The sequence below is a fragment of the Prionailurus viverrinus genome, chromosome A2 (genome assembly GCF_022837055.1).
Source record: "Prionailurus viverrinus isolate Anna chromosome A2, UM_Priviv_1.0, whole genome shotgun sequence".
Classification (NCBI taxonomy): domain Eukaryota; kingdom Metazoa; phylum Chordata; class Mammalia; order Carnivora; family Felidae; genus Prionailurus; species Prionailurus viverrinus.
In genome coordinates, this window is record NC_062562.1 from 126,222,178 (window position 1) to 126,238,951 (window position 16,774).

Genomic DNA, 16,774 nt, shown 5'->3' on the forward strand with positions numbered 1-16,774 from the left:
ATTAAATATCCACAAAGAGGAAAATGGACAAATAATTTTGCAATTAATAAAATGGTTAAAATTAAAGAAAAAATATACACATACACAGGGTTCAAAAATATAATGTGAGGAAAAAGCTGTAGAGTGCTTTACTCAGTGTGACAGCATTGTATGGATTTATAAAAACACATGAAGCAATCCTTGAAAATCAGGAATGATGGGCACACACATTATACTCATGTAGTGGATGCTTGTGGAAGTGGTGAAGGAGCAAACCAGACTGGGAAGCAAAACAAAGATGACTCTAACTGTATTTATAATGCTTTAACATACCTGAATCAAAAATTACAAAAGAATAGCATTTATTTATTCTAAGTGGTTGATCACACATTCACTTCTTTTCTCTAAATTTCTGTAATTTTCAACATTTCAAAATCAAAGGAATAATAATTTTTTAAAGCTATACAATATGAAATAGGCTTAAAAAGCACTAATTTTTAACAAACGTGCTGGATTCTGAGATAACTCAAAAGTAGTGCATGCCATGACATTAAATTAGCATTTATCTTAAGAGTTCAAAAATTGAACTAATTTTTTGTTGTCGTTTTTCCAATTTCTAGAATCTGCAGACTAGAAAATCCATACTCTTTTAGGCTAAGCATTAGAAGATATTCATAGACCTCTATGTAACTAAATAAATCTTGCTTTATTAAGGTAACTCCAAGGTCGCTGTTAGTGCTCATGACTTTCAGTGTCCCTTCATGAGACCAGTACTGCCCATTTGCAGGGTCTCAAAAGCCAACAGACTATCCCCATTTAGACACATCTTGACTCCTTCCCATTTGGCTCCTCTAAGTATGCTGGTCATTACTTCCACACGAACGTTCATTTCTTTGAGTTTATGTCAGCTTAGTTTCTGGAGTCTTTAAAATTTAGGAGAGGAATTTTTGATTCTCTGCTCAACTATAAGGACACACAGTCAACAAGCCTTAAAGGTCTCCTTCCTTTTATGACATCATTGTGCTTACTTACTATTTTTATCTGATAAAAAAAGGATCATCTACAAATATTTTCTCCCAAATAGTACTCACCTCTGGATAAAGATGGAAGCGTTTCACTGTATTAATTACAAGAGGATATTCAGTGAGCCTATCATTCATAATCATCCACAGTCCTTCCAAAAATGAAGGTGCTTCAATAATGGTCTTGAAGTAGGAATAATAAAGTCCCTTTAAAAAGTATAAATTATTGATATAATTAAATATGAAAGTTTTTAGAATAATTTCTTCTGAATAAAAGGAAAAAGTCAATAGTAAAACTTCCTAATTTCTCCTTGCTACTGCATTCTTGGGCTCAAAAAAAAGGCATACATTTTCAGGTTGTTGCTGTGCTATTCTTTCATATTTTCTGTATGCTTGAAAAACAGGTGGAGGGGTGGTTAAATGTTGCAAGGAATTTTTCTGACTATGGTTGAAAACAGGAATACAGGGGCGCCTGGGTGGCTCAGTCGGTTAAGTGTCCGACTTTAGCTCAGGTCATGATCTCACGGTCCGTGAGTTCGAGCCCCGCGTCGGGCTCTGTGCTGACAGCTCAGAGCCTGGCGCCTGTTTCAGATTCTGTGTCTCCCTCTCTCTCTGCGCCTCCCCTGTTCATGCTCTGTCTCTCTCTGTCTCAAAAATAAATAAACGTTAAAAAAACAAAAACAGGAATACAATATATTTGTAATTCCAGCAAGCCTGATTTTGCCCCCACATTATGAGATTCCTAGAGGCTGAAATCTGATGAATTCTGGTATAAACAGAGAAGCCTTCATCTCCTTGTACAACTTTGCATATGCTTTTTTCCCACCTCTTAACAACATGCAATGGTCACAAGCAAAGATGAGACATGATTCAGGCTTGCAACTTACTTCCTAGCTCCATCTAACGGCTCTGCACAAAGTGAAAGCTAACTAAATGTCAACTGACCACTGTTCATGACACAAATGCAGTCCTGAAAAGGGGATTATCTGAGTGTATTATGCTAGCATAGGAAATAAGGAGTTTATTAGGCCAGCAAAAGTGCTGTTTAGTTAAAATTCAGAGATTAACAAAAGCATGCTGTTTAATATTACTTTCCTCATCAATTTCCTGCTTTTCTTCCTAAAATCTACAAGCAAATAAAGGGCCACGTTGCTTGTAGTACATGCTTCCAAAAGCATTAAAAATAATTTTCAACTCAACACTCATTCCTGCCTCATAAAACTTTGTTATTAACAGATCAAGCAATGCTAGAGGCTACTAGATTGAAGTTCTGTTTCAGCTGATGTCTGAAAGAGCATTTCCCCATAGTTTTGGTTGCTAAAATAGGAGTTCATATAAGGATTGCTCCTTTCTCCTTAGGAGGGCAAGACAACACTACAATGAAAGAATATTTAATATGCATAAGTCTTATACTTAGAGAAATAGAAAAATATAAAAATAAGTTTTTGTTAACAACAGCTGTTATTTTTATGCCTGGTACTGTGTTATGTGCTTCATTCATGATCTCCCTTCATATTCCATAAAATCCTGTAAAGCTGGAATTATTTCTAGATGACAGATGAGATTACCGAGAATCTGAGAGGTTGACTGACAAGCCGTCAGACAACGAAGCACAGACCTGCTATCTGAATCCAGCTATTGTCATCAAAGCCCACACCCTACCCACAGCTACACAATTCATTTAATAGTATTTTATATCCTCCCTTTGGAAATAGTATGTATGTTAAAAATTTAAATGCCACAAATATGCTAAATGTATCCAATTCTTCAAAGGTTTAAGGAGGCTGTTGGGGTGAGATTCAAAAAGCAGTGGGTGAGGTAAAAATTGTATGCAGATAAATCTGCAAGGACAGAAAGTAGAACAGAGATTATGAGGGGCTTGGGGAGAGGGGCATGGGAAGTTGGTGTTTTTAATGGGTATAGTTTCTGTTTGGAATCATAAAAAAAGTTCTGGAAATGAACGGCGGTGAGGATAAGAAATTTCTGGTAACATTTGGCATGCCTATATCGTTTCTTAAATGTTGTCTTTGTTTTCCTTCTTCCCCAGCTCTTCTGAGTGATCTTTACTATCTTTAAAAGAAGTGTGCATTAGAAGAATAGGGTAATGACATAAGTAAAAGAATCCTAAAACATTTTCTATTTAAATATTAAACCTAAGTTGTAGCTTGAGAAACAGTGCATTCAACAAAAATTCATTTCAGTTCCTAATATATTTCCACCTTATAGTCTTACTATTCTTAAACTACAAATTAATTTATAAGAAACTAACCATTTCAGTTCGAAAAGTCATCTCCCGTTCTAAAGATGAGAGGTGAGAAAAATGACGATCATTTTCAAAAAGTGTTACTAAATGCATCCTAGAAAAAAAAAAAATGATGCACCATATTCTAAGAATAAGAACATTTCAAAACCATTACTAAAGTATTAAAGTACAAAAACCATGAAAAAAATAAAGTTTTGTAATAAATGAGATAATTTTATAATTTGCTTAATAATTTGTATATTTTTAGGCATTTATAATTCAGTGTGTACAGAGGTGAAATTCCTTAGCCACAGTTGTATATCTAAAACTCCCTCTCTGCACCACCCTTCTTCCACTCCAGGTCTCTCAGAACAGAGGCAAGTTTCTGTTTAAGTTTCACAAGTGATTCTAATGTAACAGGTTGGAGAAATGCCTCTGTAACTATCAAAAAGCATGCAGAATTAAAAAAAATAAATTTAGATTAAAGCAGTTTTAAAATAAATACTATAAAAGGGATCAATTTTCAGGTGCCAAAGAGACACAGAACTGTATGTCAAGATATTTTATTAGTGAGACGCAAGAACGCAGCCGTGTAGTGAAAATAGGAGCACATGTGATAATAAATAGCAATTCTGCTATCCTTAACTTACCGAGTAGATGCTTTCCAAATACACAGAAAGCAAACTTTTTTTTTTTTTAATTTTTTTTTTCAACGTTTATTTCTTTTTGGGACAGAGAGAGACAGAGCATGAACGGGGGAAGGGCAGACAGAGAGGGAGACACAGAATCAGAAACAGGCTCCAGGCTCTGAGCCATCAGCCCAGAGCCCGACGCGGGGCTCAAACTAACAGACCGCGAGATCGTGACCTGGCTGAAGTCGGATGCTTAACCGACTGCGCCACCCAGGCGCCCCAGAAAGCAAACTTCTATATATCAACCCTGTCTTCACGTACCTTGATTTACATGTAAGACATATATATGTCAGGGTAACACTAGCTATAGGAAATATTTCTCACCATTACAGCCTTAGTTCTAAAATCAAAATCTCCCTGCAAACTAAATGGCCAGAACAGCACTGAAAATATGTGAGGCAGATCCCACTCTTCCTAAGAGTAAAAATTCCTGAGCTCTTATAGAAATGAAAATACAGGGGCGCCTGGGTGGCTCAGTCGGTTAAGCGTCCGACTTCAGCCAGGTCACGATCTCGCGGTCCGTGAGTTCAAGCCCCGCGTCAGGCTCTGGGCTGATGGCTCGGAGCCTGGAGCCTGTTTCCGATTCTGTGTCTCCCTCTCTCTCTGCCCCTCCCCCATTCATGCTCTGTCTCTCTCTGTCCCAAAAATAAATAAACGTTGAAAAAAAAATTAAAAAGAAATGAAAATACATCAGAGGAAAAATATTAAATTACATATAGTTTTTATAGACAGGTCACTTGTGTAAAATAAGGTACATGTGCGTGCTCATTTAATTCTGTAATACCACAGTAGCATCTTTAGTTTCATTTCTACCTGATTTCCAGCTGACAAGTGTTACTAAAACTTATGTTTTAGTCACTATGTTTATGTTTTATGTTTGAAACTTATGTTTATGTCACTAACAACACACATTTACTGTAAGATAAGGGAATTTTTTTAGATGAAATAAACATGCATAATACAGTAGAAAGCTAGATATTTAAGAAATATAGTGGTGAATCCTTGGGTAACACAAAAATATTTTAATTCATAAGTACTATTCCTTTAATGCATCTATTTTGTAAATGCTGCTTCACATGTTTTTTTTTAAATAACAAATATGTGTAAACTGGTACACAGATATTATATACACATAGCAAGCGGTTATTGTCTTATTGTTTGTATGCAAACAGCAATGTCAATTTTGAATCCAAATGTTTTTATTCATTTAAAACTGTAACTAATCTTACCAGTGCAAAACTCCCACAAAGGCAGCTGGAAAAACAAACAAAAAAGTCATTAAAAGCTGCTTTATCATAATATACCCTTAAAACAAGTACTTCAAATGCATTCCCTTCTATGCCTTAAGACAGCACACATATTTAGCAAGATGGCTAAATAATTCCATCTGTATAAAATAGGAAAAATTTACAAACAGACATAGAACAAATTATGAATAGTTCTCACCTCTGCAAGGGAGGGCCGAGGAGCAACGGAAGATTTGGAAGACTAGATCTCATTCACATAAATTGCAAAAGAGTGATGAAATTACTGATTTTGTGCTTCTTTGTGATTTTCAGTTTATTCTCTCTTCTCCCTCTTATTCTCTATTTCTTTACAATAAAATTTTTAAAACAAGCGCACATATACACTATGCTCAGCTCAATCCTTTCAGAATTGAATCTAGCCTACAGGAGCCACCGTAGACCACTTTCCCTCGAACTCATCAGAAGATTGTTAAATGCAGGAAATGCCTTCCTCAGCAGCGCACCTGAAAGCCCCTATATATGGAGCTTTGATTGCTCCCAGACACCTGGCCTGGGAGACCCATCTAGAGCTGCCCTGTCTGCACCCTATGAATGAGGCTTTAACAGAGGGCGTGGAGACAGGTCAAACAGTGACACTCCTGTGGGTATGGAGATTTTTTTGAGGAGCTCCAAACAATGATTCCTCTGGTGGCTGGAACACTGCTTGTTTTCAAGGATACAACGGAGCTGGGGAAGGGGCACGGGATGAGGCCTAAATAAAACGCCACAAACTCTGCTGTTCTTACAGAATTGCAGTCGTTTTTTGAATACATGTTCTCTAGAGTACTGTAACCCTTTGGTTATTTTTGTAAAATTTTGAAAAATTGATTCTGACAATTTTCCAAGTACTTTTGTTACTGTCACAGAAGAGTGAATTCACTCAGCTATTCCTAATGTCCTGTCTCCCCTCCAAGATTTTATAATAATATTTCTTATGGTTGTCCCAAATATGCTTGGCAAATCATTTTAGCAAACCACAAATTTGAGCCTCTTAAAAATTCAAGAAATTACTCACCTGGACTAACAAAATAAATTAGGTCGATAAAAAATTAAGTAATAATAAATTGCAATTTTGAAAAAAATTCCCAGCCATGCTTCTCAAGCTCTTGTTCTCCATGTTCCTAACCATCTGGTCCCAACCACTCTTTAATACTTCTCAGAAGATTTACTTGATTTTACATGATCAGCAACTACAGCCCTTGGTCTGTTTTTGTACTGTCCACAAGCTAAAAATGCTTGTTACATTTTTAAAGGGTTGTAAAGGGTTGTACAGATATGGAAGAAGAACAGGCAATGGAGACTATACGTGACCTGTGAAGCCTGAAATATTTACTGCCTGGCTCTTTATAGAAAAAGTACAGGGGCGCCTGGGTGGCTCAGTCGGTTGAGCATCTGACTTTGGCTCAGGTCATGATCCCACAGCTTGTGAGTTCGAGCTCCACATCGGGCTCTGTGCTGACAGCTCAGAGCCTGGAGCCTGCTTCAGATTCTGTGTCTCCCTCTCTCTCTGCCCCACCCCCCACTTACACTCTGTCTCCCTCTCTGAAAAATAAAGAAACGTTAAAAAAATTTTTTAAGTATATATTTATTACCTATGTTAGCTCTTTCTATCTCATATGTAATATACTCTGAACCACTTTGAAATTCAACCTATACCTGCTCTCTCAACTTAAAACAGATGCCCCTTTGATAAGGTTTCATTAGCCTTAAGATAAACACATACTACCTCATTCAACTTATATTTATAATCTCTTTCTCACTCTCTAGGCAATTACATATAGTGGCAAAAACTCTTAAAAATGGTGTTTAAGGAAAGGGAAAAGATCAAATATCCTACTTGAGCCATCTAGCTTTCCAAAAATCTTCAAAATATTCTTATGCCTCTCATTCCTTCCCTTTACCCCACATTCCACACCTGATAAAATGATAAGGTGTAATGAAGCCAATATTCTAAATGCATGAAGTGCTTATCACAGTCCCTTCCAAAGCTGTGATAAAAAGCATGTCTCCTGATCCCTGTATCCTGTCAATCTCACCTCTGAAAGTGACCTAGCCTCATATTTCACTGAAACGGAGATCATCCGATACAAGCGCTCCTAACTTCTTTTATACCCACTTTAACATTTCTGTATATACCAATCCTTGCTTTGCTATTCTCTACCATCTATCTCAGCAAAGGAAGTATCTCTTTTCCAGTTAGCTTCTCAAATTTGTGCCTTTAATTCCACTCTTCTCAAAGATTCCAAGACTTCAACTACTTCCTCTCTTGGAACCTGAATCTCACCCTCTCCCCTTGATCTTTCCCTTCAGCCTTCAGTTCTCCTAAGCCTTAAAACACTTTGGTTGATCTAACAGCACTTCACTTCAAACTACGACAGATTCTCTCCCCCACCCATAACCCCATTTGCTGCCAAGATTCTTGCACAACATCTTTCTTTTATGTTCCTATGTTCCTGGTCTTTTTTTTTTTTTTTTTTTTAATGACCAATGACCTCTTTAAATTCTTATGCTTTTCAAACCTCTCTCTAGCATCTGACCGGATTCTTAGATTTCTTCATCTTTTATTACACCAACTCTTCCAGTTTTTCTGGCCTCTGTTTTTATATGCATATCTGGCTTTTCCTTTTCCTCTCCTCTCTGAAAACTAAGTAGAAGGGGTTTTCTCAAGTATCTCTGCTTTGCCCACTTTTCTCTCACTGGGAATCTCAATCCTCAAGTTTCAGCTCACTTCTACATGGATAATTCCCAAATCTATAATCCTCATTGCTGAACTTTCTCTCTCCCTGTCCTCCCACCTCGTCTACCTCACCACCTACCCAGCCCTCACAATAGGTTTCCATCGACTCTCCCCTCCCCTCCCCTCCCCTCCCCCCCCCCCCCCCTCTCCTCTCCTCTCCTCTCCAGTCCTGCTTTGCCACCCTCGCTAAGACCACTGTTGCCTTGATTCTGGTATTCCAATCATGTTTTTCTGTTCTTCTCCATCCGTCATGGGTCCATTTTACAAACCATTACCATGTTAATCATGTCACTCGATTTTAAAATTATTCAAGGCTAATACTGTGAATGTAGCCACAGAATTGTTCACTTTAAAATGGTTCATTTTGGGGCGCCTGGGTGGCGCAGTCGGTTAAGCGTCCAACTTCAGCCAGGTCACGATCTCACGGTCCGCGGGTTCGAGACCCGCGTCGGGCTCTGGGCTGATGGCTCAGGGCCTGGAGCCTGTTTCCGATTCTGTGTCTCCCTCTCTCTCTGCCCCTCCCTCGTTCATGCTCTGTCTCTCTCTGTCCCAAAAATAAATAAACGTTGAAAAAAAAATTTTTTTTAAATAAAATGGTTCATTTTATATGACGGGCATTTCATCTCCTTAAAAAAAAGTTGGTTTTGTTTTTCTTTCCTTAAAGAATCCATCAGTTGCTTCCACAGAATGAAGTTCAAATTCCTTAACCCAAGTTTTGGGTTAGACTCTCCACTGCTCGTCCCAGCCCACCTTGTGAACTTACTTCCCACTTTTGTCACCTTCCTTTGCAGTCTTACTTCACCTTTATATTTTCTTACTCCCTCCACTTCAATTATGCCATTCCTCGGGCCTCTAATACTTGCTGTCCTCTGCCTCACACAGCCAGATGTTAACTTTTGAATCACAATTCTAATCCCACCTTTTCCTAAAAGTCTTTGCTGACCTTATTTCCCACTTCCCATCTTAAAGTGTTAGTTTCCTCTTCTGAACTCTCCTAGCACTTAATATATTCAGTCCTTACTTCACCCAGCACTCAGGGAATGCCCTCAGTGTGCCAGACATGGGTGCTCAGGAGCTGGTGTTTGGGTTGGTGAAACAGCGTGATGTCCACGCTGATTCTGGATGTGGGATGTATGTGCTGCCACAACTACACATCTGATACAATGTAAGTGTGAATTCCCATCTATTATTCCTCTCGTATTTGTTAATACCCGACATGTGGAGACCCATTCTTCTCTAACATCAGCAGTCAGCTTATGACTAAAAGAAATCACAACAACTTACATTGGCAGACATTTCTCCATGTTTCAACCTACATCAGTAGCCCATCTGAACGAGGACTAGGCTCAAATCTGATTTTACTGAAACAGCAACATTTAAATTAACTCTTAAACTACAGAAAATGAAGAATGTAAATAAACAATCTTTCAAGTGCTTTAAAAAAAATTCCCAAATCCAAGCAGTGAAGCTCTACAGCAAGATGGAAGTAAACTATTAAAGGTTCTCAGCTAATTAAACCAACACTTTATTTTGCTTTAAGGTACAAGAGGAACATGGGTGCCCCCAAGAAGTAGCCTATCGTTTTTAGATAGGCCGTGATAAATGGCTGCCCTGATTAAAACGACCTTTTGGTGGTGGCATAGGGGGTGACCATGATGCCCACCACCCAAACCCGGGACTCTGTTTTAAAACAAGAACCAGGGGGGCTGGAATTCTTCAGCGATCTTCCAGAGCTGGACCTTGTCATTAGAACTGCTAAGCTTGTTTGTTAAATTGATCTTGAAGACTCAGCCAAACCGCTTCAAACCCGGGCTCAGAGGCCCTCCGGCCTTGCCACGGGCGTCCCCGCCCCCCTCTGCTCACCTATGCCGAAGGAGGTCCTGCTGTTGACCTGTCGTCTCCGAAACTGCAGCACCTTCTCCCGGAGCTGCTCCAGCAAACAGCTGAGGAACTGGAAGCGGCCGAGAAGAAGGGTCTTGGCGACCACTTCCATTTGCATGCAATTCTGCGCGTTCAGGTTTCGGGTCCTCCGCGGCGAGTAATCCCGGGAGCCCCCCGGCAGGTTCCCCCCGCCTACAGGCAAAGGCGGCTGCCGCTTTTCCGTCTCCGCCTGCGGCTCCTCCATCTCCGGCTCCCCGGCTCCGGTGGCCCGGCGCCGCCTCCGGGACTGCACGGAGCGCGAGGACTGCACCGGCTCTGAAGCCGCTTCTTTGAGCTTACTCCTCGTTTGCCCGACCATTTTCTCATAGTCCCTGTTCAGATGGAGCTGGGTCTCTGGCTGGCGCGGGCCCAGCCCAGTCGGGCGAGGTCCGCTGGGGCCTGGCTCGGGTCGCGGCCTCAACGACTAGCCCCCGCCGCCGTTGCGGGCCGCCCGGTCGTCATGGCGACCGGGAAACCGGGAGGGAGGGGGCCTGAGGTCCAGACCGCCCTGGCCCCGCGCGCGCCCTCCACGCGCACCACGCACGGTCCCCTCGCGCATCCCACGCGCGCAGCCCCTGCGCCCTGCATCCCGCGCATCCCCCAGGAGCACCCCCCCTTGTCCCCCTAACCAGCCCCGCGCGCAGCACAGGCTCACTGCCCCACTCAAATCCCCGCGCGCGTCCTGGGACGCTGTCCGCCCCTGCGCACACCTTGGCTCCATGGTCCTGCTGGCGGGGAAGTAGGAGGAATTCCGATTTAATTATTATTATTATTATTATTATTATTATTATTATCCTGTTCAGGGTTAGTCTTTGTTATTTCAACCAAAAGCTTGTGCGTCTGGAAGTAATTAAAAGGGAAAGAGAGTTTAGTTGAAAGAAAGAACCATAGAAAGAGAGGGAGGGAAGGCACTTTTGGGAACATCTCTCCTCCCCTCCTACGCACACCTTGCATTGGACATTAAATGCCTCCTACAGAGAGGGATTGGTCGAAGGCCATAGGCAACATGTGGCAGAGCAGGCTGAGCCTCGAGGCCTCAGGTTGGCATGAGTTCAGTGACACCGCGGTTGCCCTTGGAGGGCGGCATTTACGAATCCATTCTTGAAGTATGTGGACCTTGAAATTTAAAGTTGTTTTATCAGCCAAAAAAAAGGGGGGGTGCTGATTTAGGAATATCAGAGAAATGCAAGCTATAGGCAAAACCAGAGGTGAATGCAACAGAGAACTTATTAGGAGACAGTTGGGAGGGGTTATTTTGAACATTAAGAGTGCATGAGGATTTCTCATTAGCGGACTTGCTGTTTACCGATGTTTTTGTGGGAGATACAATGTACCTCTTTCTCTGTTAGGACTTGGAATTGATGATTCTTTCTTATTGATGCGTCTTTTGTTGGGGTCTGTAATTGACCTCCAGTGGTACAGTGTGGTAGCTCCCCCTTCTGGCCTTTAGACTCCGTTTGAAATGAGATTTCCTTCTATTTTCACAAGTGGAAGTGTGTGTCCCAACTAATAATTGTTGCTAAGACAGAATTCCTTGGGCATAGAATCATTGTCCTCAGCGCTCTCACCTTGCTAAACCAGACCCTACCCAGCCCTACAGTCACCACATAGCCAAACACGATGCCACAGCGTCTGGCAAAGATGGACATGATTCATTGTCATTTTCCATGTCCTTTGGCATCTTTGGAGTCCACACATTCTTCACTTCCCATCTGTTTTATTATGGATCAGATTGAACTCCCTAATCCCCACCTCCCCCATCAAATCTATGGCTCATTTTGGCCAGATTAATTTTCCTGATGCAACATCTCTCAAAAATGTTCATGGTAGGGACGCCTGGGTGGCTCAGTTCGTTAAGCGTCTGACTCTTGATTTCTGCTCAGGTCATGATCCCAGGATCATGGGATAGAGCCCTGCGTGGGCCTCAGCCTGAATATGAAGCCTGTTTAAGATTCTCTCTCCCCATCCCCCACCCCTCTCCTCTGCTTACATGAGTGCAGTCTCTCTCTCTCTCTCTCTCTCTCTCTCTCAAAAAAAAAAAAAAAAAAAAAAAAGTTCATGGTTCCCATAGCCCACAAATGAAATGTAAACTTCTTGGCTTACTCATCAGTGCCTTCAATAATCGGCCCCTATCTGCCTTTTCAACTTTAATTTCCCACTTTCCTGGACACAAACTTTCCAGTAATTTTGAGTAAGGTCCGGAGCATGAGACTCTATAACTATCTATCCCTTTGCTCATACCAGAAAGTATCCCCTAGCTTTTTCATCCATTTCTCCCTGCAAATCTGAATTCTGTCACCTTCCAAGCCCCAGCCCACATGAATCCCCCCTTCTCTGAAGGCCTAAAGCAACTACTGACCATAGTATTCCTCTTGTCACTTATTTAAATTCAGTAAGTACTGTTATTAACTTGTTGTCTTGTAAGTTTTTTTCAAAGAGCATTTCTACATTCCTGGCACTGTGTTTGGTGCTTAAAATATTTCCTCATTTAATTCATACAATAACTTTGTACAAATTAGAAAACTAAGGATCAAGGATATAGTAATTTGCCCAAGTTGTAATACCTAGTAAATTGTCCAATATTGAGTTTAAAATGAAAAGTATTTATAGGTGGTTGATAAAAATATGTTACTGAATAAATATGCAAACTCAAAATACCTTATTTTTATGTATTTTAATATTTTTTGAGAATAGTGAAATTCTATGATTATTTTTTAGTAGAGTTATATTAGATTTATAAAATGAACTGGGTGGATTCGTACCTTTTTGTCTATATTACAACATCTGGTTGGAAGCCTTTTTTCTTCCTTTAATCTTTCAGTTTCCTTCATGATTATTGGTCTATTTACATTGTCTACTTCTTCTGTAGTCAATTTGGGAAATTTATTTTTTCCCATAGACATTTCAAGTTGGATGAACTTTATACCCTACTTTACCTGAAATTAATATGACTATGTGTGCTATAAAAAAAAAAAATCGTGATTGCTCAATGGATCTATCTATCCTTCAACTGTTATTTTAATAGATGTATTGCTTTTGAGCTATATGTAGTTGAATATTTTTAAGATAATTTGAGGGTCCTTGTTAACAGATTATTCATTTAAGTGACTTTATATGATTTATGTTTCTGTTTTTCATGAGGGTGGGCATTTTTGTGGGAAGGAAGGAGTGGATGCTACTGGAATGTTGACCAGATGTCATTTTCAGTGTCATTCTCTTGTACAATTCTGAACTTTCTGATTTTTGTTTCCTACCCTTCAGTTTCTTTCACCTATTTCCTATTTCCTATGTGACACTTTTTGGCCAATGTGTTAATTTGTTTCCTGGAGTTTCCAGTTGCCTTTTGGATCACTCAGTGTACTAACAGAATAAAGCATATTCTTACCCTTGGTTTAGCTCTTGAAAGTGTAAATCTGGTCACTTTTACCATTTAAAACATAATTTTTATAAGAATGATCGTTGTATTATTTCTTCTATCAGTGAAAATTAGAAATAACCTAAACATCAAATAGCAAATGATAGAATACTCATGCAGTGAAACATTCCTAAATTGACTAAAGTCATTGGAATGAATATTTAACAATATAGAAAAATACTCAAGATATAGTGTTTAAGGTATAAGAAGCAGGGGCGCCTGGGTGGCTCAGCCGGTTAAGCGTCTGACTTCAGCTCAGGTCATGATCTCGTGGTTTGTGAGTTCGAGGGCTGTGGCTGACAGCTCAGAGCCTGGATCCTGCTTTGGATTCTGTGTCTCGCTCTCTCTTCCCCTCCCCTGCTCACACTCTGTCTCAAAAATAAATAAAACATTTTTAAAAATTTATAAAAAAAGGTATAAGAAACAGGATATATATGATTTAGGCATACAGTAAATGCATACAATTAACTATATGCCAGGCTCCATTTTAAATCTTTTACGTAGTGGGCTCATATATGGAAGATTACTGTGGTGTGACCTTGAGCTAGAAGCTTAGCCACTCTAATATTTGTGTTCTCATCTGACAAATGTTAAAGCATGTAAACCATAGTACATTCTTAATGTAAAAAAATATTCCTGGGGGCTCCTGGGTGGCTCAGTCAGTCAAGTGTCCGACTTCAGCTCAGGTCATGATCTTGCAGTTTGTGAGTTTGAGCCCCGCGTGGGGGCTCTGTGCTGACAGCTCAAGCCTGGAGCCTGCTTCAGATTCTGTGTCTCCCTCTCTCTCTGCCCCTCCCCCACTCAGGCTGTCTCTTTCTCTCTCTCAAAAATAAATAAACATTAAAAATAAATAAATAAATGTTCCTAGATCTTGCTCTAGATTGATCATATTAAAAGTATACTGGTGTTACTTACCATTAATATTTGCTAACCTGGATTCTTTTTCATTAAATTATATTTCTGTGTAGTCATATTATTAAACAGTAATATGAGTTTTAGGTTCATTAGTTAATTCAAAAACCTGAGAGACAGTTGCCTAAATAATTATGCATTCTCTTACTAAGAAGAGGAATAGATTTGTGTATGTGAGGGAAACCATGGCACTTAGTTTTATTCAGTTGAATAGAATCATGGCACATTTTCACCTTTCTATAACTTCCAACTGCAGTCACTTGTTTTACCTAGTTGTTTTCAACAGTTATTTGAGTTGTATTTTAACTACATACTTATTATTATAATAACTTAAAACAGCATGTTTGATATTTATTCTATGATGAACTGACAATTAAAATAGCACATTATAATTTGATATAATACAATATATTCTTGAATTATTTATCCTATTTAATATGAAGATGCCTCATAATTTAGCAAATTATTTGTTTTACGTAAAGGTTTCTAATTAATCTATATATAAAACTCATCTGTTTTCTCTTAGTATCTTAGAAAAGCAAGTGGTAATTTTTACCCCCCAAATGCAATGAATCAAAATAACCAGCAGATGGCAGTAATGACTTGTAAATCAGAATTTTTAAAATTCAGGTATTTTTTAAATTTATTTTAAAAAATCAGTTTTATAATAAATCCATCTACTAAATATGAAATGTAGGGAAATTACAAATGTAATTCCATATAAAAATAATTATGTTGCATATTTCATATTTCAAATAATTAAGATATTCATCATGGCCAACATTTGGTTTTCCAAATAATAATGACTTTACTTATATTGATTCAAGTAACTTTTTAATCAAATTTAAGTGTTTTATTTTTGTTTTTGTTTTTGTTTTATCTTAGAGAGAGAGAGAGGGAGAGAGCGCGCACTCACGAGTGGGGTAGAGGGGCGAGAGAGAGAATCCTAAGCAGGCTCCACACTCCCGAGCAGAGCCAGACAGGGGCACCATCTCACGACTTTGGTCTCATGACCTGAGCCAAAAGCAAGAGTCAGATGATCAACAGAGCCACCCAGGCACCCCACAAACTTAAATGCTTTAACTTTGCACGAATACACAGATGTAAATTGAAGTGCATAGCTAAGTGGACTTCTGTATTTAGCTTGGTTATATCGACCAGGAAAGACAGAGGTAGAGGTAGTTCTGACAACATCATTTTGAAAAGGTTAAAATTTCCACTATAATTTGATAATTGAACATACTAATTCCACTGTAATTGATGCTCTTCTGCATAAAAGATGGGTTTGTATCAGTGTTGTTTCAGTTTCTTACACATTAAAGTACTTTTTTCCCCTCGGATGGTACAAGGAGTTGGAGTTGGCATCAAAGTGTGTATCTCTAGTTTATTACCATGAGTTAGCCCCAAAGATGGTAGCAAAGTTTTTAGGATCTCATAATGACATCACCTGTAATTGAACCACATATCCAATATTCTTTTAGAACCATTTGATGTAGTAGTTTTATTCATTTCAATTAAGAAGTTTTAAAAAGCTGAACCAAATGGGATTCATTTTTTATATTTTCGCAGGACTTCCTATAAATTTATAAAGATGAAAAAAATATTTTTGTTTAATCATGTATCTCTATTTTTGTCTCCAAAATATAGGATAACCATAGGTATGTGCTTCTTGGTGGCTGTGTATTTTCTAATTGGTCTGTTTTTATACGTTAAACGATCTTTTCAAATTTCAGCAAGTTGCCTCCACTAAAAGAAATGCTTTTGTACATGTGTATTTTATAAAACAACTACTTCAGTCTAAAACTGTTACATATCTTGGATTGATTCATTTTTAGATAGTATATTTACTGCTACTGAATTACTTTATAGAGCCTGCTTAAATTCTAGTTGGATGCAAGTGCTTCTTCATAGGAGAAAATGGCAAGTCACCAGGTGTCAGTGAAGCATACAGCTTGAATGTAAATAATGTATGTAATGCTTTGCATAATGCTGCCATTTCATCCAAATGAGAAAGGTACCTGTGATAAGTTGGAATTTCTGGGAGTTCTAGTCTATTTTCTTTGTCCACGAGGGGCGTATTCTCCTTTTAAAACTGGAGCTCCTAAGGGCATCTGGGTGGCTCAATTGATTTCAGCTCAGGTCATGATCCCAGAGTCGCGGGATCGAACCCCATGTCAGGCTCCATGCTGAAGATTCTTTCTCTCCCTCTGTCCCTTTCCTAGCTTCACGCTCTCTCTCTCAAATAAAAAATAAAACAAAATACAAAAACAAAACTGGAGCTCCTTCTGCCACCCATACTCTGGTCAGTTGTTACCCAGGCTTATAGATGAAATGAGATCTCTTCGACCTTGAATAGCCTTATATAGGCGTATTTCATTCAAAGGAAGGGGCGGGGGTGTGGGGGGAATCCATGAATTCCTTCACCCACCCCCAGGCCACATGAAGACACTGCCTAATTGCATAGTATATACACACTGATTTGAACAAAAAAGTACTCAGTAATCACTGTTAAATGACTTAACCAATATATGTATACCACATACATACATACATATATACATACATACAT

At 39.2% G+C, this 16,774-nt stretch overlaps 1 protein-coding gene across 1 annotated transcript in view; it reads right to left on the reverse strand.

The window, feature by feature from the left end:
- Positions 1–10,384, reverse strand: part of DPY19L2 (dpy-19 like 2) — a 105,305-nt gene extending 94,921 nt beyond the window's left edge. Inside the window, exons 1-4 of the mRNA XM_047851004.1 lie at positions 9,822–10,384; positions 5,165–5,189; positions 3,271–3,358; positions 1,071–1,208 (exon numbers count right to left, since the gene is read on the reverse strand). Of these exons, the coding sequence (XP_047706960.1) occupies positions 1,071–1,208; positions 3,271–3,358; positions 5,165–5,189; positions 9,822–10,197 (627 nt within the window). The 5' untranslated portion in view covers positions 10,198–10,384. The remainder of the gene's footprint in view (positions 1–1,070; positions 1,209–3,270; positions 3,359–5,164; positions 5,190–9,821) is intronic.
- Between the last annotated feature and the right edge of the window lie 6,390 nt (positions 10,385–16,774).